The sequence below is a fragment of the Trichoderma camerunense genome (genome assembly GCF_050948025.1).
Source record: "Trichoderma camerunense strain CBS 138272 chromosome Unknown V8C40scaffold_8, whole genome shotgun sequence".
NCBI classification, from domain to species: Eukaryota; Fungi; Ascomycota; class Sordariomycetes; order Hypocreales; family Hypocreaceae; genus Trichoderma; species Trichoderma camerunense.
Window position 1 is genome coordinate 1,278,310 of NW_028145362.1, and position 24,706 is coordinate 1,303,015.

At 47.0% G+C, this 24,706-nt stretch overlaps 8 protein-coding genes and 1 non-coding gene across 9 annotated transcripts; 6 read left to right on the plus strand and 3 right to left on the minus strand.

Annotated features, from left to right (window-relative positions):
* Positions 1-87: 87 nt before the first annotated feature.
* Positions 88-1,366, plus strand: V8C40DRAFT_265617 (P-loop containing nucleoside triphosphate hydrolase protein; the record flags this gene model as incomplete). Its single annotated transcript, XM_083219674.1, has 2 exons — positions 88-1,285; positions 1,350-1,366. 2 exons carry the CDS (start codon positions 88-90, stop codon positions 1,364-1,366), a joined length of 1,215 nt encoding a protein of 404 aa, XP_083073812.1.
* Positions 1,367-4,156: 2,790 nt separating this feature from the next.
* On the minus strand, positions 4,157-5,109 carry V8C40DRAFT_265618 (aromatic alcohol reductase; the record flags this gene model as incomplete). Its single annotated transcript, XM_083219675.1, has 2 exons — positions 4,157-5,023; positions 5,077-5,109. 2 exons carry the CDS (start codon positions 5,107-5,109, stop codon positions 4,157-4,159), a joined length of 900 nt encoding a protein of 299 aa, XP_083073813.1.
* A 1,220-nt stretch (positions 5,110-6,329) lies between these two features.
* Positions 6,330-8,286, plus strand: V8C40DRAFT_287257 (Zn(II)2Cys6 transcription factor domain-containing protein; the record flags this gene model as incomplete). Its single annotated transcript, XM_083222685.1, has 5 exons — positions 6,330-6,393; positions 6,459-7,471; positions 7,572-7,700; positions 7,771-7,880; positions 7,959-8,286. Coding segments are annotated over 5 exons (1,644 nt in total), but the record flags the coding sequence as incomplete, so codon positions are not given.
* A 1,277-nt stretch (positions 8,287-9,563) lies between these two features.
* On the plus strand, positions 9,564-10,311 carry V8C40DRAFT_274757 (uncharacterized protein; the record flags this gene model as incomplete). Its single annotated transcript, XM_083220638.1, has 2 exons — positions 9,564-9,992; positions 10,039-10,311. 2 exons carry the CDS (start codon positions 9,564-9,566, stop codon positions 10,309-10,311), a joined length of 702 nt encoding a protein of 233 aa, XP_083073815.1.
* Positions 10,312-10,626: 315 nt separating this feature from the next.
* On the minus strand, positions 10,627-11,178 carry V8C40DRAFT_287259 (Cerato-platanin; the record flags this gene model as incomplete). Its single annotated transcript, XM_083222686.1, has 2 exons — positions 11,052-11,178; positions 10,627-10,994 (listed from the first exon to the last, which is right to left on the minus strand). The coding sequence occupies exons 1-2, from the start codon at positions 11,110-11,112 to the stop codon at positions 10,627-10,629; spliced, it is 429 nt and encodes a 142-aa protein (XP_083073816.1). The 5' UTR covers positions 11,113-11,178.
* Positions 11,179-13,529: 2,351 nt separating this feature from the next.
* V8C40DRAFT_287261 (hemerythrin domain-containing protein) lies at positions 13,530-14,337 on the plus strand (the record flags this gene model as incomplete). Its single annotated transcript, XM_083222687.1, has 2 exons — positions 13,530-14,081; positions 14,137-14,337. The coding sequence occupies 2 exons, from the start codon at positions 13,530-13,532 to the stop codon at positions 14,335-14,337; spliced, it is 753 nt and encodes a 250-aa protein (XP_083073817.1).
* A 901-nt stretch (positions 14,338-15,238) lies between these two features.
* Positions 15,239-17,681, plus strand: V8C40DRAFT_244466 (hexokinase family protein). The gene is made up of 6 exons (XM_083215659.1): positions 15,239-16,095; positions 16,162-16,402; positions 16,451-16,694; positions 16,746-17,225; positions 17,279-17,398; positions 17,454-17,681. The coding sequence occupies exons 1-6, from the start codon at positions 15,596-15,598 to the stop codon at positions 17,492-17,494; spliced, it is 1,626 nt and encodes a 541-aa protein (XP_083073818.1). The 5' UTR covers positions 15,239-15,595; the 3' UTR covers positions 17,495-17,681.
* V8C40DRAFT_244468 (zinc finger MYND domain-containing protein) lies at positions 17,453-19,197 on the minus strand. The gene has a single exon (XM_083215660.1). The coding sequence runs from the start codon at positions 18,984-18,986 to the stop codon at positions 17,652-17,654; it is 1,335 nt and encodes a 444-aa protein (XP_083073819.1). The 5' UTR covers positions 18,987-19,197; the 3' UTR covers positions 17,453-17,651.
* A 443-nt stretch (positions 19,198-19,640) lies between these two features.
* V8C40DRAFT_t110 lies at positions 19,641-19,734 on the plus strand. The gene has a single exon. It is a non-coding gene; the product is annotated as a tRNA-Lys (tRNA).
* Positions 19,735-24,706: the final 4,972 nt, after the last annotated feature.

Here is a 24,706-nt window from a genome sequence, read left to right on the forward strand (position 1 = left end):
ATCTTCTCAAACGGGGCTCAGGTCATCATAACCTCACGATTCTAGACATCGCTACATTACTTAATTCTTATTCAAGAAAAATCCAGCATGGCCGATGGCCACGATGATACAACAAGCCAATGGGCATGCATGTACCCTATGCGACAGACGGGGCGATCACAGCCTTCCAGTGCCACTTTGACCGGGTCTACAATGGGAGGCTACAGCAATATACATCAAGGAGATCAAAATATGAACATAGAACAGTTCCACCATGTCACTAACAACTATGCCTGTCCGCTACCTCACATGGAGAGCCGCCCAACATCTTACCCTCACCAAGGTCGACCGAGGACGCCTTGTTGGACCGTTCCGTTTGGCCGAAACAAGGACTTTGTCGGCCGTGAATCGATTCTAAAGCAACTTCTCGACATGATCCCTCCCAATGCAGACAAAGATGACTGCCAACAGACTGTTATCAGTGGACTTGGCGGCGTCGGAAAGACCCAAATCGCCCTTGAAGCTGCCTTTCGCGTCCGCGCCAGATACCCAGATTGTCATGTCTTCTGGGTTCCAGCTATTAATACCACCACTTTCGTGAATGCCTACCATGAAATCGGTCGGGAGCTGAACATACAAATTGATAAAGATGATGAAACGGACATCAAGCTACTTGTTAAAGCAGCATTAAGCCAAAGCTCTGATAGCTGGCTCCTGATTATCGACAACGCTGACGACGCGACCCTATTCGGAGAAACTAGCGAAGTCACATCGTTGAGGGGTTATCTCCCCTTTAACCTCAAAGGGTCCATCCTCTTCACAACCCGAAATGTCGAAGTCAGCCAAAAGCTTGACATCCGGAAAAATAATATTGTCCATCTTACGGGGATGAGTCAATCAGAAGCGACCAATATGCTGCAGAACGGTTTAGGTCCACAGCAAATGAGTGATGCGCAGAGCTTAGAGAGCTTGCTTGAGTTTTTGGCCAATTTGCCGCTTGCTATTAAACAAGCGTCTGCATACATGATAAAGACTGGGATCGCGATTTCTCAATATCTTGAGTATTGTCATTCCAGCGACGAGGCCTTAATTAGGCTGTTAAGCAAAAACTTTGACGATCGAACACGCTACGAGACCACTCAAAATCCAGTTGCCACAACTTGGATGATATCATTCGAGGCCATTTCTAGAGATAATCCACTTGCAGCGAGCTACCTGCGATTTATGTCCTTTCTTGCTGAAAAGGACATTCCGAAAGATCTCCACCCACCAGCCAGTGATGAATCAGATGTATTTGACGCGATTGGTATGCTAAAAGCATACGGATTCATTAACGAACGAGAGTGTGGAGATGCATATGATATGCACAGGCTTGTCCGTCTGGTGATGCAAAACTGGATAAGAGAGAATAAAGGGGAATTGCAGACAAATATCACAACAGTCATGCAGTGCTTCAATGAAGTAGTCCCTTTGCCTTTATTTTCGAATAAAGATAAATGGGCAAGATATTTACCACACATGACAATGGCGTTAAAGTTTCAGAACCACGTGGTAGACAAAGTCCTTTTGTCGTCCATTTTAAAAAAGGCGGCGAACGGCCTCCATGCTCTCGGAAAATCTAGGGATGCCAAAGAAATGAACCAACAGGCGCTTGATCTACATATTGAAGTACTAGGGGGCGAACATCCCAGTACGCTTGAGGTTATGGAAACGAGTATGTTGATTGCCGCCTCTGAAAACCAGCTTGCGGAAGCTGAGCAGGCAGGTAAGAGACTGCTTGAGCTACGGATAAAAGTACTGGGCACTGAACATCCTCGCACACTGTGGACCATGTACAGACTCTCCGTGAATTTCAATAAACGGGAAAACTTTGAAAAAGCTGCGCAGATGAGCCGGCAGGCACTTGATTTACAAAGAAAAGTGCTAGGTGCTGAGCATTGTGGGACAATTCCGACTATGTGTACCCTCTCTGTTGCTCTTAATGGACAGGGCTACTCTGAGGAGGCTGAGCAGATAAGCCGCCAGGCCCTTGAATTACTGATAAGAAAATATGGGTTTGGGCATTCTGACACACTGAAGTGTATGGATATCCTCTCTTCAGCTCTTTATTCCCAAGGTCGTTATAAGGAAGCTGAGCAGATAACCCGGCAGACATTGGAGCTACGGGTAGAAATATTTGGGGTCGAGCATCCGGACACACTTAACAACATGTCCCACCTCTCTTTTGTTCTCTTGGAACAAAACCAGTTTAAAGAGTCTGAGCAGATGAGCCGGCGGCTACTTGATCCAGTTATACAAGTGCTAGGTGCTAAGCACCGTAATACACTTACGACCATGTACAGACTCTCTACGGCTCTTTATTACCAAGGTCATTACAAGGAAGCTGAGCGGATAATCCGGCAGACATTCGAGCTACGGGCAGAAGTATTAGGGGCCGAGCATCCGGACACACTTAGGAGCATATATTGTCTCTGCTTGATTCTTTATAGGCAAGGTCGGTATAAAGAAGCTGAGCAGATTAACCTGCAGGCACTTAATGTACATATAAGAGTACTCGGAGCTGAGCATCCTGGCACACACGCCTTCAAGAATTGCCTGCCTAAGATTATTCGTGCAAGACTGGCACAAGGAGGAGGATGACAATCGGATATCAAAAAAACGGAGAGCTGGCAAACATTCAGCACGCAAACTCAGATAGCACGTACAGAAAGTAGCAACATTTCCGCCTTTTACCGATACACTTATTGCTCCAGTGGACGCACGTATCTACTTTGTGGTTTTTTTTCCTGATACCCGCTTGGATGGGCGCATAGATAGGTAGGAGATCAAATTAAGATAAAGTAGCGAAAGTGTGAAGGTAAGTAGTAGTAGCGGCGGCGCGTCAACCTCTTATATACATGTATCTAGACACCTAGTACTAAGTGATAGACAAATTTCAAAGCTAGCACTACTACTTGATTGAAAGCTCCATTTCCATCTTACATCAACTCGAATCGCATGCGCCGTTGTTTGCAAGATTCCAGTCGCTGACAAAGTTGACCCGTATGGAGGTTGCCATGACTTCTAAGCTCTAGATACTGATGTCACCACGTTGGAGAATGTTTACTGTAGCATCTTCTGGCAGCTGAAGGGGTCATCCGTCTGCTGAGCGAGCCTTAAGAGTCACTGTGATATTACATTCTATGGTCACCTCCAGCATACAAAAGGAATATGTGGAACTAAAAGATTTCAGTGTATTTCGAGTTCACGCCGGCTTTTGCTGTGGTAGAAAAGAGAAGCATGACAAGTACACTTCCCTTCACCGATCTTCGGCATCAACACTCAACTCTGTTTTACATGTGCTCTTCATCTTGATCTCGATAGCCAACCATTTCCATACTACCGAGACATCAATACGGCATCACGTACTTCCAGCAACGCATTTGACAAGCCTCCACGGTGTAGCCTTCAGTCTCGGTGAATGTTGGGTCACGTACACGTGCGATTGCTGCTCAGTTGCCTTCATTCCATCTATGACTCTGTCAGTACCTCCTAGTCGTTGAGAGTTCATGCACATAAATGATCCTACGCACCTCTCTGAGCATCCTGGACAGTAGTAAAAGAAAGTAGTTCTTTCATCCGCACTTCTTAACTGGAGGGCCGTATATCGCACTTCCTTGGCACCACACTTTCGGCAAGTTTCCTCGGCTGTAGCCCAAGTATCTTCAGGTGCTAAACACTGTAGATGCCGTGTCGGCTGTCGTGTCAGGCGAAGCTCAGAAGGGAAATTATTAGTCGAGGAAACAGTAACAATGCCGGCGAATAAGTTATATGGGGCGCACTAGTTAGTATTCCATCGAGATCTAATGTTAAGACGATCCATCAACTTACTCTTGTTCATGGATCCACAACAATCGCACCGAACAATTGAAGCTGAAGAGATGTCGAGCGTATTGCCACATAGCCCGCAGAACTGAATAGCCATTTTCGAGCATGGGAACGTCGGTGAAGAGTAAACCAACAAAGATATGGCAAGGCAAACAAGTTTGAACATATGGAATGCATCCGTGCAAACATTATCACATAATTGTGATATCCTTCCAACATCTCTTTATACATTCTTTTTCACTATATAGCATCTTATAACATGCTTATATGCTTTGAGTGAAGTCATCGCTTCAAAGACAACAGAACCTTATCACTTGGAGGCTCGGGTGACCATCGCATCCAAATCCGCAGCAGAGCCCAGCTCCAGACCGAGAAGCTCATTGTCCACTTTCTCGTAGTGGGCACTGAACAAGCCTCCAAATATCGTAGACAGAATCAAAGCAAAGATGCTTTGCGGGTTGGGATTCTCCTTGGCAGCCTTGCTCAGTTGATCGAACCCGACTTTTGAGTCTTCAATGTTGGTCACCTTCCATTCAGCGTCGGACGGTCCATGCTTCTTGAACAGGTCCAGAATCTGGGCTTGAGTGACGACGTGCTCATGGATGAAGAGATTGCGATTCTTGGTGGCATCGGGCTTCTTCAGAGCTCCGGCGACGGCCTTGCCGATGCCGGCCAAGCTGGTGCTGCTGAATGGGTGCTTTCCGCCCTCCCAGAGGGTAATGCTTCTGTCCTCCAGGTTCAGAACAACGCCCGTGATGGCGAGGAACTCGGTGAAAGCGCCAGTGCTAAAAATGCTGTATTCGATCAAGCCCGCCTCGGCTTTAGATTTGACGTATTGCTGGATTTCGACCAAGCCCGGGTATGAAGCGATTTTGCTAACCCGTGGGTCGGTGGTGATGCTGCCAAAGTCGCATGGGATGTAGCGCTTAACGCCAACTTTGATGGCAGCGTCAATCAAGAGCTTCTGATCGACTTGAGCAGTTGTGCCAACCGTGCAAATGACAACATCCTGACCACGGAATGCAGTTTCGAGGTCAGCTGGAGAAGCGTAGTCTACGGCAAGAGATTTGACGCCAGCAGGCAAGTCCTCGGGTTTCTTGACGGTACGGCCAATGACCGTAAGCATGAATCCAGCATTTACCAGCTCGGTCAGGATTGCCGAGCCAAGGTTGCCTTTCTGTTGATCATCACTCACTGACATCGTACAAAAGGGTAGGACTGGAGACTTACGCCAACAATGGCAACAGTGTTGAAGGCTGTCATATCGTATGGAAGTTGGACAAATGCCCAGGTTGGATAGATATGGTGAGTCGAGTGTCTAAACAATTTCTTGGGAGATTGCAATGATGGGTCATAACTGGATCAACCTGGGCGGCCAAAGGCCATCTCTTATACATTTCATTGGACGGGATATGTTTTTGCTATCCAGCCATCTAGAACAGACATGCTCACCATGCCGGTCCACTCGGCAACAATTGCCAATATCCCACAATGTTTCGATTATGTTATCGGCTTGCTCACGCAATGCCAAACGGCGGAAGGTAGCTAAAGTGACTACATAGGTAGTCAGATGTGTCCAAAGACTTGACCTTATGTCCAGAAGAAACAGACCGGCCACCTAGTAGTAGCCCCGGCCAAATTCGCCGATGCCACCGGTGGGTACAAAGGCCGGTGCAAACTCGCCGGCCGCCGCTATGTGTCCGCGGGAAGAGATCTCACATTATGCCAAAAGGTCCAACATTATGAACAGTCCCCTATTAGTTCCTTACTCGATTAGAGATAACTTGGTTTATCAGTCTGCCAAGAGCAAAGACTGTCAGAAATTTGACAGGAAACATTCTCCGACTCAATACTCACCTTGCTATCAACAAGAGGTGAACAGCTTTCCACGCCTTTTTGCTCACCAACAAACCTCCGCCCACGACTATCGACTATCGATTACCTAAAAAGATACGAAGTACGAGACATCTTATTGATACGAATGCCAAACGCGTCATTGATCTTGGCTGTCCGGGATCTTGAGAAGAGTCAGACTTCCCTATACAGGTAGCTATCTTGAGGAGAGTGAGGCGTGTTGCACGCCAGGTAATTTTATAACAAACCACGTTAATCAACAAAGCGTTTTCTCATGCTAAAGCTATAGCAGACCTACTACTACAAGTCCATGCATCAATACTACATACACAATGTGGTCGCTCGGGTTGAGCCAAGCCAGATCATGTAAGCGCAAAGACATAATAGCTTACACAGCGGCCTACTAGCAACTGTATGCCATGGATGGAGGGCATTTGTAATCATGGGTGGACCTTCTCTAATAACAGCCGTTTATTTAACCTGTGACTTTTCCCAAATACAATCCCCTTTGCTTTGAATATGTGAGACGTTGGCCGATAGGGCTCGAAACAATAAATTCGTTGCGTTGCGTTTCATTTTTGGTACAAAATATGGATTTTAGACCAGTTGAATCCGATATATCCGCCCCCACCAGCAGCGATTCCCTTGACACGCTGCTCTTTTGTCCTATATGCAGCAAGCCATTTGACCAAGGTAAAATCACCGAGGGCCGTCAAGAATTACTAGAAAGCGCCAGGCTCTGATCAGAACTGATGCAGAGACAACACAAGTCCGCCATGTGCAATATTGCCGCCGCCGTGTAGCTCGCAGAGCGCCACCTCGACCAAAAGCCTGCCAGGCCTGCAGAAAGACAAAGACCAAGTGCAACTTTGGATCTCCATGCTCAACATGTACTACGAGGCAGGTTGCCTGTACATACGAGAAAGGCCGAAATGCTTCATTGGGCCATAGGATCGCACCCACCATCTCGATGACGAATGAGTTTGATGTCAACTGGGCTGATATGCAAACCGGTTCGCCGCTCCCAGTCACTTCTCCTCCAGCTGCATACATGGGAGCAAACTCTACGCGTGGGCAGAATGTGCTGCATCGTTCAACCAGTTTCTGCCTACGACAACAGGATCATGCTCGTGCCATCATATTCCCAAACACCCTTCTAGATGACGGCCGACGTATATCGTTGGACGAAGGGCTGTCTCCGACGGGAGTATTAGTCGACGACCCAACCGCCACTTCAACCTCCGTCTCAGGGCATGATGCAGTGGATGTCGGTCTTGACCTTGACTATATGGACGGTATAGGCACGTATGACACTACCGGGAACGGAATGTCTCAGCTACGTCCAGATATCAACACCGAAATATCGTCCATCGCAGCTCCGCGCTCAACTTCAGTGTTATCACCAAGTCACAATCCACCTGCAATCAGCTGGCCAGTCTCCGGCTACTCAAGTCAAGCTATTACACGATTTTCCGCCAAAATAGTATCTCAAAGCTGCCGCAAATTCATTGCATCCACCATCTGCACCTACCCGCGTATGATGCTACGGCCAGACTCGCTACCGCCCTTTATGCACCGGCATAGTTGTGGGCTTGGTCAAGTCGACAGTAAAATGTCGCCACAGGTAACCGGCATCCCTTCCCAATCCGTGGTACCGGAGTCACTGGCAATATGCATCAGTATATGCCATATCTTTGCTACGAAAACAGCCAGTTCGGAGAAATTCTTCTGCCGCACAGTCGATGCCGAGCTGCGCAGACTCAATGAAGAGGTGAGTCAAATTACATGCACCGAACAAGGCTAGTATTTGAGCTACTTCCTATACCCTCCCGGTATACTAATTCACCTATGCTTGGTCTCATCCTCTGCAGGTGCCAGGATTTTCTAAGGGCGAGACATTAGCAGCTATTCAAGCCGTCTTGATATACATCATTATGCGGTTCTTTGATGCCGATCCAAGCTATTTTTTGGCAAATGGAGGCATGTTCATGACGTTACAGGTGAGTATAAATACCTTATCAGCCATCTCCGGAAACTCGCCTGGTCAAGGCTCACCAAACTGGCTGGCAGAAACTATCTGAGCATTTCGCAGAGCTTTGCCCCGGCCCGTTCAGTACCGTCGATTCGGGGCACTCAGAATGCGAATGGACAGAATGGATCTTCGACGAGACACGGAGGCGGTACGACAACACTCCCACAGCCCATTTCTCTGCCAATCCCTATTAATCTATAATTTGAACTATGCTCACAATTGGAAGAGTAGCTGGCGTTGGCTTTCTCCTTAGCGTAATTACCGGACCCGAAAACTGCAACGCCATCGCAGATCCCCGTACGATTCCTCTACCAAGCAGCAAAGCACTCTGGGATTCGGAGAGCAGAGTCTTGTGGAAGAAGAATCGTGACAATGCATTGGCAGAACCGCAAGCCACCCAGGCTCGACTTTGCAATCTTGGTGACCTTATTGCTGTGCAACAACGTGCTATGCAGTATGGACCTGCGGATAGCGCTCAGGAAAATCTGGGTACCTGGCTCGCGACGACGGATGGGTTAGGCTTGATGCTCGCGGCCGTCACGGCGGGATTATGAACTATATTCCACGGTGTTAACACGAGCTAGCCAGTCATCACATACTCGGCTATCTGAGCATACATACACCCAATTCCGACAATTGATGTTGCCTTGTTCTCAAGAGTCCACCCGCTTGTTACTTACTGATTCTGTGATTCGGTAGCTCATACGAGCCGCGCCGCCTCGACAAAAACCATCAACGCGTGATCGTCAAGACTCGCGAATGGTGCGGCTAAGATGTTCATGGGGTGACTGACTGAGAGATCGAAAAATTATGGATATGCCCGAGCTCGTCTCGCCATGGTTTTTCTCAACAGAAGCAGCTCGATGATTGCTGGACTCTCATTTTGCGAGGAGTGACTGTTCTTGAATTGTCGTAACAAACAGGTTTGCCGCCGCGCTGGTCTCAATGGCCGTGATCACTATGATTTAAATAAGCTCGATCCGTCCCTAGTCAGCTTAAGAGAGTGATTATACACTACTGTAATTTTAAATACCGAAGTATTGTCAAGCACCCTCTGCTCTCAGGGGCTTCAGCTCATGGGTACCTACGTAGGTATATCTGACAAAACATGCCTGAGGACTTAAAATCGGGAATTTACTATGAAGCGTAGGTCATCGGTCTGATCACAAAATTTACCGGGCTCTTTACATGTACTCCGGGCTCCACTCCGGCAAAAGTGGCCAGCCCTAGCCTTCCGGCGCCGGAAGACCCGCTTTCGTGATGCCGAGTCGTCGGCGGTTTTGGCCGTCCTTGGTATCAATTGACGCAGTTTCGGGTCAAACTCTCTTTGGGAGCTCTGACTCGGGATTGTGCTTGGACTAGCATGCAGCTGATATGGCAATCACTCATTACCGACTACCTGTTTACTGTGTGTTAGCGAAGCAGCATCAATTTAAGTCAGCAATGACACCGATCGCCATTGTTTCTTGACACAGGGCTTGACGATAGCCAAAGCAAACGAGTGTGGAATATTGCATACTTCGCGAATATGGGGGCAAAATCGGCCGGCCACCGGACAGGCTACTTGAAACTCCGAGTCTGGCTCACAACAGCTCATTTGCGAGACATGTTCACTTACTGGCAAGAACAGTAGTAGTGGTGGGCTATATAAACATTCACACTGACGACTCAAAATTTAGGTATGACATGGATAAGCCTCTTCATACCTCTTCCCAGCATTACCACGGGCACAAAAGTCGAGCTTTATCCGCCTCTCTAACGAATTGTGTTCCTCGCGATCCTATTTCCCCGGTCCTGTGATCAGGGCTGATCATCTAGATTCCATACAAACATGGCGTCTAGAGCTAGTTCCCTCACAACAATAGTCCTTATCTCTGGGGCTAATAGTGGCATCGGCCTTGCCACGGCGAAGCTTCTCGCCAGCCGCGACAGCTCCTACCATGTCTTGATTGGCTCCTGTGAAGACGCCAACGGCGCCGCTGCCGTCGCAGAGCTTGCAAAAGAAGGACTCACCAACGCTTCCCACATCCAATTAGACGTCACTTCCGAATCCTCAATTGCCGCTGCAGCAGAGACGATTGCCCAGACCTACGGGCGACTAGACGTTCTGATCAACAATGCTGGTATTATGTTTGGTGAGCCGGGCATAATTGAGGCGGGAAGAGGAGGGGGCACACTGCGCCAGCAATTCCGGGAGACGTTTGAGGTGAACGTCTTTGGGGCTGCCACTCTTGAAGAAGTCCACATTCCCACGGGTGGTGTTCGTATCTTCAGAGCTCAGCTCCATGACCGCCGCTACTGACAAGGCAAACCCTACGCATCGGTTACCGCTGTTGTCCTATCGATCTAGTAAGGCGGCTTTGAACATGCTTGCAGTGACTTATTCGATGCTGCTGGAGGAGAACCAAGGAAAGAGTAATGCCGTTTGCCCTGGCCTGGTCAAGTCGAAACTCAATCAATTCAATTCCATCGGCTCTACGCCAGAGGCTGGTGCAGAAATTGTCGTCAACATGGCTACCCTGGGCAAGGATGGCCCAACAGCCACGTTTTCAAACCTGGCCGGAAGCTTGGCATGGTAGATGCTTGTCCGAAGGATGTCGCGAAGCATGAACAGAGGGTAGTTTAGAGAGATATGCTTTAAATACCTTACCAGAATCACGCACTTGCTATAATGAGGTCATTGTCACGATCCAACACTTATATGTACCAAGAATAGCCAAGATAGCTAAGACAAATCTTGGGTTCATCTTTTTTTTTTTTGGCCCAACAGTCATTCAATAGCTAATTTGTCAATGGATACAGCTATCTGGCTATGATCTTTCATATTTCCTAAGTCACCCTGAATAATAAACCCGAGCATTTGTGATTCCAAAGACTTTCGAATTTCTAATGCCTCATTGCACGGTATTCACTCCACACTCCTTTGTAGAAACCACCGTAGCTACAGCATCTACATGTCCGAACTCAATAGCATGACCATCAGTAAGCTCGTTCAAGGCTTTCAGCGCAATGTTCAAGCCGCCATTATAAGCGGCGTCAATAGCCAAGACATGGATACTGCGACCTCCATACTCCAGTCTATAACAGGTTCCGCATTGCGGAGAATTCCAAGTAATACCTTGGGCGCCACCAATGTAGGGGAAGTTGGAGACTTGACCCTGGGTTTGCCAATGGTATTTGGTAATGAGGCCATTGGGGCCGTCAGAGCAAGACACATCTTCTAAAGGACGAGAAGGGTCATCATAACCAGTGTCGTAAGAAACTATATGTCTAGTTAAATACATGATCTCGTGAATCAATTTGAAGATCGTTAGCATACCATAAGTAGCAGTGGAAGCCACGACGAGGGTAGCAGCTGTAAAGAGGCTGGTGAGCTGCATCGTGACAGCTTTTTGTACGTTAATTAGGAAGAGATATATATCGAAAGGACGTTTAAGACCTATAATATCAACAGTAATAGATACGAAGACGGTGATTGGAGATAAAGACGATTTAGACGATGGGACGGCGAGGGGATAATGAGTCATTTATAAGTCTTAGTTTCTCGAGGGATTTCTATTGTAACTAGCCACATGTCTCACTCAATCCTCTATTCATTCGGCACTGCCAGTATTCATCACCATTAGAAACACTACTGCAAAAAGAAAAGAGAGACCGCTACTTTAGTCAAAGGGCCTTCCTTCGTTGACTTGTACTACGTACGGCTGGTGACTGATTGAGAGACACGCCGATCTTCCGGATCATTCATAATCCAAAAGTAGAAGTTTGTAGGTATGGGAGCTCTAGAGCAGTATCGCCGTCAATTTGAATACCTTCTTATTAACAAATCCGTTATTGTAAATGTTCTAAGGTGATTTTTGAGACCTGTATAGAGGAAACAGAACTTTGTTCCATGCCTCTGTGTACTCCGTATATCAGCACGTATTGTAATTCTAGATATGGAAGCTAATGACGTAAACCAAGATGCGGTGAGGCGGTGGTAACATGACACTTTTAAGTAGGAGGAATGAGACATGTTCGCCCTGCAGTCGACTGAATACGAGGTACATACGCATTTCAGTTGTTTTCAGGTGGCCTTCGAAACCACGTGAGATCTGACAGAGATTGAGGGGTTAGGCGTGGCTGCGGCCGCAGGAGATGGATCAATTGATGCCTAATCGTTCAAGATCTAGTAAGTCTCAGAATTGTATGGCCGCAATCATCCCGATGAATGGTTACCGTATGTAAGCTTTGTAGTTGGCATTTCTGAGCAGATGCTAATACAGCTGCAATGCATACTACATGTAGGTATGTATGTCAGGTAGTAAAGTATAGCTGACCGACAGCCAAAAGGCGTCCAAAATAGAATTCCGTCACTTGCCACCAAGTGCTAAGAGATCTGGCTTTTCTGATGGTACCTACCTATATTAACTACTACTCCTTCAATGCGAAGAATGTGACGCCACACAAAGAGTTTAGCTTTTGCCCTTCTTATACAACGTTTGAGTGCTTCGATCTGGGAATCATGAGAGCTAAGGGTGCCTGTATCGACGCCTACCCTATTATTAAGAGAATGTCGGAGACGATAGACCAGTCGACTTGTAGGATATCCTGGCAGCGGTCACTGCTATTGTGAGGACTACCTACTGGTTCAGCGAGAAGGTTTGATGTTCCTCATCTATAAATTGGTATTCTTGGTGCACCGGCGAAGCAGTTACATTGCTAGGGCAAAGTTTGGATCAATCCAAGCAAGAAGTAGAAAGTGCATCTGCTTGTATCTGCTACTATAACCGCATCTATCCAGTATCCTACTACATCGCTCGCCATGATCCAAGCCCATAGGATACCACAGCATAGAAATGGTACATGTATCCCGCTCTATATACATGTACACTTTATATCAGAGCTTCCTACCGCAATGTTGTCGTTGTTAGAACATTAAACATCTAAATGCGAAACTTGAGTCAGTAGTTAGAGTCATGGAATACTATCAAGAGGCCTTGTTATGGGTCCCCTATACATCCGAATCTAATTGCCCTATCCTTTACGGAGTAGACTTTATCCATAGACTATTTTATGTTGACAAGACCCCAGGCAGAAAACCCGACTAGGCATAGCCCTTATGTCCGCTACGCCCCTTTTCATAGCAGCTTACGCCGATTATTAAACATAAGGCCATGTTAATTGGCTAGCCACCTGTCTTATTCATGGATTACCACAATAGGGTTGTGGGCAGGGAGTGCGGGTTAAGTACTCCATAATACATGACAACCCGTTGTCAACCTGACTTAACCGAAAGACTCGACATTGATCTCTGTGCTGTAGTATTTCCGCTGTTACGCTATAGCGCGCTATAGTCCTTATATGGCTGCAACTAGGTTTCGTACATTTCTAGCTTAAGGTATCTCATCCTTTGATAGCATTTGGGGGAATGCAATAGCGATTACGGGTTTATTGCTGCGCCATAGTTGTGGCCCAAAGAGCAAGAGTCATGCAAGCACAACACTGTGGGACGGAAATGCAGCTGAACAAGCTCACCCGATGATACGAATATTGATTCCTATATTGGCTTTGTCCTAGCGCATCCTAGTCCAATCACGGCACTTTGCAAGCTTCAAAGGTTCTTACAGCGCAGTCAGCCCTAGACGAACCGCCTCACAACGATTGCTATATAACACCGGCGTAATTCCATTCAATTTAACATGAGTTCCCATTTACTTTTCAATTCATGTAATATTATTCCAATTCTCCCACGTTGATAATTATTCCACTGTCTCGAACCGTTTGGAACCAAAGTTTCTCTTCTTACATCTCCACGATGGCTACACCCTGGGCTGATGAACCTTTCACCCTTATCTCTATACCTGGCCGCGGTGTAGACCTCTCCAAAGCCCATGGATCCGTATATGTCGCTCGAGAAATGGCATTTGCGCACAATGGCATGATTCGAGCTCTCAACAGCATCTATCAGCAATGCATTCACGTCTCTGCCTCCATCGACATCGCCGACTTGCTGAAATACGCCCAATTCTGGTGCCAATGGATTCGTGAGCATCACCAAGGCGAAGAAGATTTGTTTTTCCCCCAAATTGAAAAGATTACCGGCGAAAAGGGCCTCATGGAGTGTAACGTCGCTCAGCATCACGCTTTTGAGTCCGGGCTGGCTGAATTCGAGACATGGTTGAACAACTGCAAACCCGAGACCTACGACGGCAAGGAACTGAGAGCTTCAATCGATGGTTTCGGCAAGATTTTAAGTCAACATCTCACAGAAGAGATCCAGACGCTTTTAGATCTTACAGCATATGACGGGAAAGCTTTGAGAGACGCCTGGAACGTGTTCGATCTAGAGATGCGGAAAGGCGACAAGGTGAGCATGTTTTTCCCCCTTGTGGCTACCCATGAGAAGTAAGCTGACTTGTTAGTCTATCATTTTCCCCATCGTCTTTGGAAGCTCTGATGGAGAGTTTGAAGGAGCGGGCGACTGGCCCGAAGTTCCCGGGCCGGTAAGGCTTCTTGTGCACTATTGGTTTGAAAGGAAGCATCAAGGTGCTTGGAGGTTCTCGCCATCGACGACTTGGGGGGTCAAGCGTCCGCTGGCATTTATTGGGGATTCCAAGAGCTAAGTGGTTAGGCATTTCATAACTATCAGGTCCCACGGTGACATGAGAAAGAGATTGACTATCGGAATCTCAGGGGTCATGATCAGTGAAAAAATTGGCATTGTATACCTCTCTTCTATATATCTGATTCTATAGTTATGTAAGTTTATAATTATTAATTTTCGTTGCAGCTACAATAAGTAAAATCTCCAGATTGCTAGAATGACAAGAGGATATCTTGAATCTTTAAATAGTCGAACATTGGGTCGCTGTAACCCATAACTGCACATTCAGCCGTATATAAGCTCAGCAATTTAATGTCCTTTGCTTGAAAATGTGGCGAATTGCTAAGCATAGAGTCTAGAGTTAGAATCTTCACTCATTGACACTATCGAGCCACCTGGCGCTTTGAATGTCGGATACACGTTTATTCCGACCTCCACGGAACAGCTCAGGCCACGCACGAGTCTATTGTGTTTATACTCGGTACACTAGAATTCCAAGTCGGCAGCTTTTCAGTGAAGAGCCAGGAATCCAGTACAGCCCTGGTTGTCGGCATATGGACATATCTACTTGGTAGAGTGAGGAAAGTGTTCCGTTCCGAACTTTTTCATTCCGAAGGGTAAGCCAGCATGGCCTGTCTTGACTGCCCGTACACGTAGCTTATTGGGAGTGGTCACGAGTCAGACAACCTCATTAAGCAAATCCATTGTTCAGCAGACTATGTAAGCGGGGAATCGCGGACTTTGTCAGCGCCCTTTACCTGGGGTGGCCCGCTCGCTGTGCTCCAATTTCTAGGCTAGGTTCTCATCGACGGGAGAGGCGTTCAGATGAAATGTTACAGCCGGGGAGTAGCGGGTGAGATGGGGCCTTTGATACTATTGACTGTTGATAGTACTAATTTCTTACTCGTGTTCCACTATATGGTTCATCGAAACTACTCGTAATTGCTGAGCTATCACCCGTTGCCAAGAATGCGAAGACGGCTAAGGGCCTCTTTAGAGCATGTTTTAGTAGTGGCTTGTCGTAGTTGGACGGTCTAAGGCGCATTCAGCCGCCAATTGAGCTGCTTCCCCTCCTCACCAAGACGACCTCAGTGAAGCCTTTGACGACTATTAAGCCGCTTGATATATCTTTTCAAGTTCAGAGGACGACTTTGAGATATTCAATAACATCCAGCCATAAAAGTGATTTGTGCTATTAAGAGTGGCTAATTTACTTCATCACTTACTCACGTCCACTTCGAATTACCCGTCCAATAAAGAGCGCAACCATCTACAAAATGGGATTTGAAAGCACGTCACTAGAGTCATTCTTAGACCAGTTCCCTATCGAGCCGCCCGATTCTTCGGAACCTTGGTCACTAGCTAGGGATTTGTGGCTTACTTTTCGGAGCCTAGCAATGACTTCATCGGATCAGTTCATTCCAACGCCGCTCTTGAAGCAGAATATGTCGACAGGACATCAGAAAGGGAAATGCCTAGCCGTCGACATTGGAGGAACAAATCTCCGAGTAGGCATCATCGAATTTCTCGACACAAGTAACGAGGGAGACCAGGGTGGTGTGACTGAAAGTGACAATGCTCCAAATAGGAGTCGGCTTCATAAATCCTTCGAGAAGTCTTGGTACATTGATGAGGATCTGAAGAAGGAACATCCGCAGAAGATATTCAACTGGATCGGAAGTTGCATTATTGATGTGATGAGCAATAAGAAGAGTTTCCCGAAAGGCTTTGACGAAGAATTTCTGCCTGTCGGCATCACGTTTTCCTTCCCTATGATGTAAGAAAAGTCAACGCTGTTGCAGATATACAACGTTTATGATGCTAATATCTATTCTAAACACAGTCAAGAGTCATTACAGGAAGCTAAAATAATGGCACTGTCCAAAGGATTCACTCTCGCTACAGATATAGATCTGGGGCATCTTCTAATCCAAGGCTATGAGACTCACAGAGTCAAACTTGGTGATCGGCTGGAAACTAAGCTGCCAGATTTAAAGATTGCCGCCATTGTCAACGATGCGGTAGCGACCTTTGTCACGGCAAATTACAACGCCCAAAGCATGTGCGGTAAACCAGTGCCTATGGTGAGTCACCTCCCTTGACAGTTTCTTGTAGCTGACACCAGAGTGTAGAGTTTCATCTGCGCAACAGGCACTAACGCTACTGTCACCATGCCTTTGAGCAGTTTTGGGAGCTTCAAACTCCCTCGTCATATGGATCTGGGAGAGCTTTCTTCTAATTCTACCGAGTTCATTATCAACACTGAATGGGAGATGAAGGGAGCATCGGGACCACTCCAATCTTATATAACAAAGTGGGATTTGCTACTTGACAAAGACCTTCCTATACCCGGCCAACAGCCGTACGATTACATGAGTACATATTTCCATCTATCGAAAAGTAAACATGGCTAACAGGTTTCTCTAGCTGCCGGGAGATATCTTGGCGAGCTTGCTCGCCTAATGGCGGTCGACTTCTTCACAAGCCAATGGCATATCTCTGAAGTCGACCTACCATTGCGGCTTCGGCAGCAAAACTCTTTGGCGACAGCATTCATTGGAAACCTTGGCGATACCACCACGTCTGGCAGTCTTGATGAAAAAGACTCGATTGTTGTGATGTGCGAGGCGGAATTGCCGTCTATGTCAGGCAGCAAGTGGAAATGGGACTATGAAAGTGCAAATGTCTTGCGTGAAATCTCAATCAGAGTTAGAAAGCGTGCGACAATGCTAACAGGTAGTGCCATCATTGCCATGCTTCTTTGCATCAGAGCTCTAAAGTCCGATAAATTGCTCGATCCTGAGTTACTCTCGAGCCATAGCACAGCTCCGTCGGAACAAGTACAATCGTCGGATGCTGAGGCCTCAGCTGAAGAGGAGCCATTGCTTGTCGGTTATACGGGCGGATGTAAGTTACATTCCTTCTGCCAGAGACATATCGCTAATGCTGCGGTGGTGTAGGTATCACACATTTCCCAAAGTACTTGGACGAAGTCCAGAGTTGGGTTGATCAATTGACACGAGACATCAATTCATCTTCACAAACCGTCGAATTTATACACGTTGTTGATGGAGGCATTCGTAAGTACTCAGAACGATGAAACCCTTCTGGTGCCTGAACTGAATCTTTCTCTAGTTGGTGCTGGTATACTAGCATGTACGGGATTGACTACATAGAAGCTGTATAAAATGGAACTTAGCAATTATACGTCTATTGACTTGTACTTGTATAATGAACAAGACACGAGCAAAGTTGTCACAGAGACTTTTCCTCCAACTGTGAGAGATCACCGCTTTGCCTCACTTTCTGTACACCTAGCTACCAAAAGTCGTTCTAAAATACCACCTCATCTTCATCGTCGCTCCATTCATCGTCATCTTCCTCCTCGGCTCTCGCCCGATTTTCCCTATTCACCCTTGTACGTTGCTCAGAGGGTCGTCCAGACCAGGGGCCCAAGTAGCAGGCGTTCTCGGCTGCATAATCCAAGTATCCCCAAATTCGATTCACGCTCACGCCCTCTAGTAGCTCCTCGGCCTTACGATTCCATCCCGAGCTTGATCTGAACATCTCGAGCGTCATGATATCCTCAATCTCATCCTCCACGTCCCGCGCTGCGCACATGCGCACATCCTTCAACAGGTCCAAGACGCCCTCCATCTCCCACCATGCGGCGTACGAATGTTGCATTGAGTAAGCCATTTCTTCCCAAGACCCACGTGAATATGCCTCAGGCCTGCTACAGAGTGCCTCATCGGGATCAAAGAGATTGAACATGAATTGGTCGTTAGTCTTGTTCAGGGCATCGCCAAGCAGGCGGATATGGTTCATCAGAGTTGACTCGGTTTGAAGAAGAGATCTGGTCTCTTCTTTCTGGAGCTTTTTGGAGAGGGAACTTCGAATAACGGCCAGCTGTATCTTATCCCGTAGCTCAGTAGGGAGGCGGGTACGGGAAAGGATCTTGCGAGTGATCTTTAGGTTATGAACATCAACGAGCAGCTTCAGATTTAACAGCAGAAGGGCGACAAGTGAGTTTAAATCCGAATGCTCGACGAGTAGAAACTCTGGCTTCTCAAAGACGTCGGCACCGTGAAGATCGAGGTGCGGCAAGTCCATATCGCCCCAGTCGTATCGGCCATCTGGATCACAGGTAGCCCACCACTTGACGAAATCATAGCATTCCTGGTCGAGATCCAGTCGCAGCATCAGAGCCGGGACCATGTCTCGTATCCCCATGTTGTCACTGCGGTTCAATCGCAGCATGTCACGCATGTGCTCGTAGGCCTCACTGACGCTGCCCAGCGTCGCCTGTTGAAGAAGCTTCATGGCCAGCGCCATCCGCGCCCGCATGTAATCTCGTGTGTTCACCATGCCCCAGAAGTGGCCAGCATGCGATTCAAAGGCGTTAGCAGGAGTCATGAAGTTCTCTTCAGCGTTGCGGACGGCATGGTCTTCTTGGGCAAGCTTGGCGCGAGCTTTCTTGATCTTGGAACAAGCAGACTTATGCTTCGGCCAGTGAGCGGCCTGGTGCTCGCGGCTGCAGTAACGGACAGAGAGACATCCGTTGCATCGAAGGAGTTTTGGGCCAGCAACTTGGCAATGAGAGCAGCGATGGAGGAGGGGCCCTACAATGCCCTTGTAATCGCTAGCAGAAGGCGTGGAGTTGGCCATGTTGCACTCTCTAGAACATGGATAATTTGTGATGACGAGACACAAATATCGTCCAGTTAAGCGATGGAGTTATGAAGGAGAAGAAGAAAAAAGGGAAAGACGACGATATCAACGGCAAACGGAGGTGAGGTCCATTGGTAGGTGGTTCGGCTTGGTGCATGGCATCACGTGTGTCCACACGTGGTTCACAAGGTGAGACAAGACATTCACTCGGATCAAAGAAGGGAGCACATAGATAGACAGTTTAATTAATTAACTGATAAGGTAAGTCTAATAGAAGAGCGGGAAATGAAGCATTGCCGACCTTCCAGCCAATGATACCAATAGTTACTCTGCATCGATAATGTAGTTGCTGCTCTACTAGCCCCTCACCATCATCACCACCATCGCTATCTCAGGGACCATAAACACTATACTCTTGTGCGCATTCATCACCACAGAATTGTATCTTGGACCCAATATGTTGAACAAATTGTCCAATCTCCTTCATCAACACTTACTTACACGTAGATGAGGGTTCTGTATGAGTTTTCAATAGTCTATAAAGCAAAATAAATCATCCCGTTTCAACAAGCCGCCTAGGGCTCAATCGGTGATTCGTGATTGGCCAATGGCACCCGGGTGATATCCGGGCGTCGTTGGACCTGTGCACTTGCCCGGTTAGCTCAATCGGTAGAGCGTGAGACTCTTATGAGCACACGTTCTGAATGCAATCTCAAGGTTGCGGGTTCGACCCCCGCATCGGGCTCTTCCTATACAAAGTCATTCGATTGAGATTTAGGCGGTTCTTTTTTTGTTTCTTTTTCTTTTTCCTGTCAACTATCATTGCTGCTCGCGTGGTTATGTTTGTCTTTTTTTTTACGTCTCTCACAGAAGTCAAGGAAAGAACGGGGATACAAAGAGCTTTAAAGATTGACTGTCTTTGAGACACTCATCACCACCATCAACATTAACTCAGTACACACAGTCTTCTAAATATCATCTAGTGTGCATAAAAACGCCATGTTTAGGCCTTTTCAGATCTAACGATGACCTCAGCAACCGAGTTCTGATAAACAATTTCGTCTCCTATAAAGTCATCAAAGAGATCCCAAACTTGGACATATTTCGTGTTTCCAGCAACATTCATTATCTTCTTTCTTCGTTTCATCATGCTCTTGGTATTTGTCTACTCTCCCTTCTCAGCTGTGGTTCCAGACAACACAACATAAAGTAACCTACAGCGCAATGATCCCAAGCATGGTGATTAAGAGCTAAATCTCAAGTCCTTAACAGAGTCAAGTAGAGCATCAGTGACTGGCAACGGCACAGCGGAGACCACTTGCGCCGAATCTGTATCAGGAGCAGGTGGCATCTCCCCTTGTGTGCAATATGTGTCGTGCTGTATTGTGAATGTCCGTCCGGGGTGTGTTTCTTGTTGTGTCCAAGAACACTTGAAACAGAAACTAAAACCGGTCTGGCATTTCGATCTTGGTCCATATATTCTCTAGAAAACACATTTGTTAGATCGGGATTGGCCTCATAGCAAGTAATTACAAGATACAGGTACATACCGTCGCACACCCGCTGCAGATAAACTTAGTTCGAGTGGCTTCTTCTACGGGTTTACCGTCGACGAGTGCTGTGCCAACAGAAACTGATGAGTACTCCTTCAAGCCATCATCGGCATCAGAATCAGAGGGTGGCCCGTTATCATCATCATCATCTACCACAACGCCCGAATTGTATTTCTGTAACTTGATCCTTTTCTCCCTCGCCTTCCTCATTCGCCATGTCACGTTCCTTTGACCATGATACGTTGCAACGTGATCGGCATTCCAACCCATTTGAGAGATGTGGTTGACATCCGCTCCATAATCAACAAGAAAAGAGACAACTTCGTGTTTTCTCGTTTTGCCAGACCATATTAGTGGAGTCCATCCATGTTTATCGCTTTGTGAGATGGCGTCTTTGATGCGTGGATCCTGGGATACTTCAAATGATTCATTTTCACAATCCTTGGAGCAAACGAGCCGTGAAAGATATCTCAGAACACGCAGGTTGCCTACAGCAGCTGCATGGTGCCAGACAGTTCTGCCCTGTTTATCTTGTCGTGTCAAGCCATTTGGATCTCGGCCGAGTATTCTGATGAAACTGTCCAAGCTACCTCTGGTAGAGGCGGCAATATGTACGGCGCTTCTACCCTGTCCATCTTGGTCTGTTACCGAAAGCCCTCGTGAAAGTAAATAATCCACAACATCCAGAGATTGAGCATCGGTGTATTTGTGGCGCGTTGCTATTGCATTATGTAGAGGAGAACCCCATTGTCCACAGAGAGCTTTGAGATTCGCTCCCTTTTGCTCAAGCATTTTGATCCTCTGCAGAGTGTCTTCGCTGTCCAGGATGCTTGTCATATACCTTCCCCTGCATGCCACATACATGTAATTGGTATTGTTGGCTTTTAAGCGAATTGTTATGTCTTCTATTGCGTCTAGAAGCATGCTGAATGATGCAAGGGTACCGTTCTTCGCTGCATAATTCAGATGAGAGATAAGCCAGTCGTCTGAGATGTTCAAATCCGATCTAGCTCCAACAAGCAACTCGACGCGCTCGTCAAGTTGCTTTTTAATAGCTAAGTGAAGAGCACTGCGTCCCTTTTTATTAGTATGATGAACGTCCACACCGCATTTAAGCACAAATCGAGCCATATCAACTGAGCTTGCATACATAGCGTTGCAAAGAGAAGAGTCGCCATCGCAGTCTTTGCTTCCGATGTCAGCTCCTCTCTCGAGAAGTCGCTTGACAAGAGATAGATGATTCCCTCGAATGGCTGCATGCAGTGCCTTGTTCAAGTCAGCTTGCTCCCATTTTAACTTTTTATCAGACTCAACAGCTTTAAGAAGAATCTCGATTATTTCCAGGTAGCCCCGCGAGGCAGCAAGACTCAATGCCGTCCAGCGATTCCCATTACCCTGATCAAGACTCACTCCATGGTTTATGAGGCATCTCACAGTTTCCACGTTCCCAGCTGCAGAAGCAATGATGACTGAAGTCTGATCGTAAACATTTTGGCTCTCCCTGTTTGCATTGTACTGAAGAAGCATCTTGACAAGGGCTACATGGCCCGCTTCAGCTGCGAGATGCAATGGCCGAGAGTAGTCATCGCTCAAGCATTCGATATCCGCGCCGTTCTGGATCAGAAACTCTGCGAGAGCCACATGACCATTCTTCGCTGCCAGATGCAGAGGTGTCAATTCATCAGCGTTGACAACGTTCTTTTCTGCTCCTCGGCTGAGAAGGTGCTTGAATATATCCAAATGGCCGTTTTCAGCAGCTAAGAGAAGGGGTGTAAAAGAATCCTTCGCCTTCGCCTCTAGATCCACATCATCTGCTGCCGTTATCAATTGAACAATGGACTCGTCCTCATTACGGATAGCGATGTGAAGGGCCGTATCCTTGAGTTTATTCCGTTTCCTAGAGGATGCGTTTTCCTCTAGCAGCTCCTCTACGACCTCTTTCTGTCGCATTTTAGTGGCCAACAGTAACGGAGTATCCCCCGCGAGATCCTCCATATTAATCTCCATGTCTTCTTCCCACAGTAGCTCTTTGACGATTTCAAGGTGTCCCATAAGAGCTGCATAATGCAAAGCCGTACGACCGAGAACATCCTTTGCATTGACATCTATTTTCATCGCGATCAAGTGACGGACCATGCTTTGATAGCTCAGCATAGAGGCAAGATGAAGTGGCGTCCTGTTTTTCTCATCTCTCATATCGGTTGGTAAGTTTTCCGAGGCGAGCATCGATAGTAATTCAACGTTTCCGTTTGCAACGGCCAAGTGTAACAGACTGGTTTGGTAGCCTTGTATCTGGCTTTCTTCATCTGTAGCTGATTCAGTGGCCTCAGTTCCAGATGACTTCAAGGTAAGTATAATTTCTGCCACGGCTTTGTTGCCCACTTTGATTGCGGCGTGTAAAGCAGGCTGTAGGTAGTTTGTCAAATCGTTCTGCTGTCGTTTAAGCTGATCGGCGACATTCCGTATCAACCCTAAAGGCCCATTCATATATGCAGCTCGTTCTAACAGAGAGGCAATGACAGGTGACTCTTGCTCCCACTGGAACCTCCGTAAGAGTTCTGATATCGCAGCTTGGTTTCCACTTATCAGCGGCCCTGTGATGGCTTTGGAGATAGAATCCTGTTGATAATCAAATTTCGCGAGCAAATACTCGACAGTCTCCAGATGGCCCGATCTCGTTGCTGCCATCAAGATTACATCTTTGCTCCCGTCATCGATCATCTGAACCTCTTTTTCCAATGCCACCCCGAGGGCAGCTCTCAAGCCCAGACTAGCACAATAGAAAGAGACAGGTGCCTGGAAATCTGGGATTTCGGGAATCCTATGCTCAAGGCATCCCAAATGATCCCTCAGTTTTCTCCATGCTGCGAGCCAGGCAGGACATTGAAGTCGTTTCAGTATTGCATCAATGACCTCAGTAGCAGGGCCTTGGATAGATCGATAATGAGCCGGCCAGTATTGTGCAGCATACATGCAGAAATTGTCTTGGTAAGGACCAGAATGTGACAGATGCTGCCCATCCAAAAATTCGTAGACTCTTTCCATGCGTTCTACTGAGAGGTAACCAAGACATATCTGAGCAATCGTAAGGTGGTTAATGTTTTTGAACAGCTCTGTTGTCTTGAACTTTTCTCCCTCTGCTTCGGATGATGAGTCTGACCTGTTTACTCTTCTTCCCAGTTCTTTCGTTACGGCTTGCCTAAGCTGTAGGTTCGCGATGCTCACTTCCATACCGCGAATTTCCACAATATCTCCCAGAGCGAGCTGAATGTCCGCTAAAATATCACGAGAATACCAGTCATCTATCGGGTCACAATCCAAAGAGACTGGTTTCTGAGCGGAGGCCGGGTCCACCAAATCCAGGGCCATTGCCGTGGCCAACTCCGGAAGCTCAAGCGGTCGAAAACCGTAGATGACCCATGCAAGCATTCTCAAACTCCAATCTTGGTCATGATCCGTGAGTCTGTGGAGAGTATGGCTTATGATCGACTGGACTGGTTCGGCGCCTTGCAGTGTCATCGTGTCTCTGATAGACTTTGGCGTAGTATGCCTCATACTCATTTCCAGGTATTTGAGGTATAGGTTGGCCTGCCAGACATTTGTGCCCATTAATTTGGATATCGTGCTCGCAATGAAGCCTTCAAACTCTCTTAAACCGGGTTTGGTGCGGATTAATTCAGATACAGATTCCTTGACTTCATATCTCTGCAACTCCATGGTCTTCTCCTGATCTAGGGCAATGCTAAGAGGGATCTTAAGTCTAGCTCCATCATGAACACTGGTAATGATAATTTTGAAGCTTGCCTCCGATACACTGGAAAAATTGATGAGATCTTCCAAAAACGTCGTATAATCTGACTTACAGTCTTGAAGGGCGTTGATACCGCAAACAATGGCGCATCTCCCGCGGTATGAGAGTAAAGTCTTCATCAAGCGCCAGAGTCGAGATACCGCTGGTTCATTGGTGTCATCCAAAAGCATATCTGCAACGGAGCTCGCTTCGATATCGGCAAGGAAACTGAATAGATTTGGATCCGCTAGTAAAATTTGGAATACAAGCGATGTAAGTAGTGCTTCCAGGGTATTGAAACGATCGTCAAGGGAGTCAAAGGTGAAAGAAGCGGATACGGTACTCATAGCACTCTCCTTGTAGCATTTTTCTGC

What these genes read in the sequence shown, in the direction of transcription:
- V8C40DRAFT_244466 (XM_083215659.1), top strand. Translation starts at nt 15,596, where the DNA reads ATGGGATTTGAAAGCACGTCACTAGAGTCATTCTTAGACCAGTTCCCT. An exon ending in GCGGTAAACCAGTGCCTATG is followed by an intron (nt 16,403 to 16,450) that starts GTGAGTCACCTC and finishes ACCAGAGTGTAG; the next exon opens with AGTTTCATCTGCGCAACAGG. An exon ending in TGTCGGTTATACGGGCGGAT is followed by an intron (nt 17,226 to 17,278) that starts GTAAGTTACATT and finishes GCGGTGGTGTAG; the next exon opens with GTATCACACATTTCCCAAAG.
- V8C40DRAFT_244468 (XM_083215660.1), bottom strand. Translation starts at nt 18,986, where the DNA reads ATGGCCAACTCCACGCCTTCTGCTAGCGATTACAAGGGCATTGTAGGG.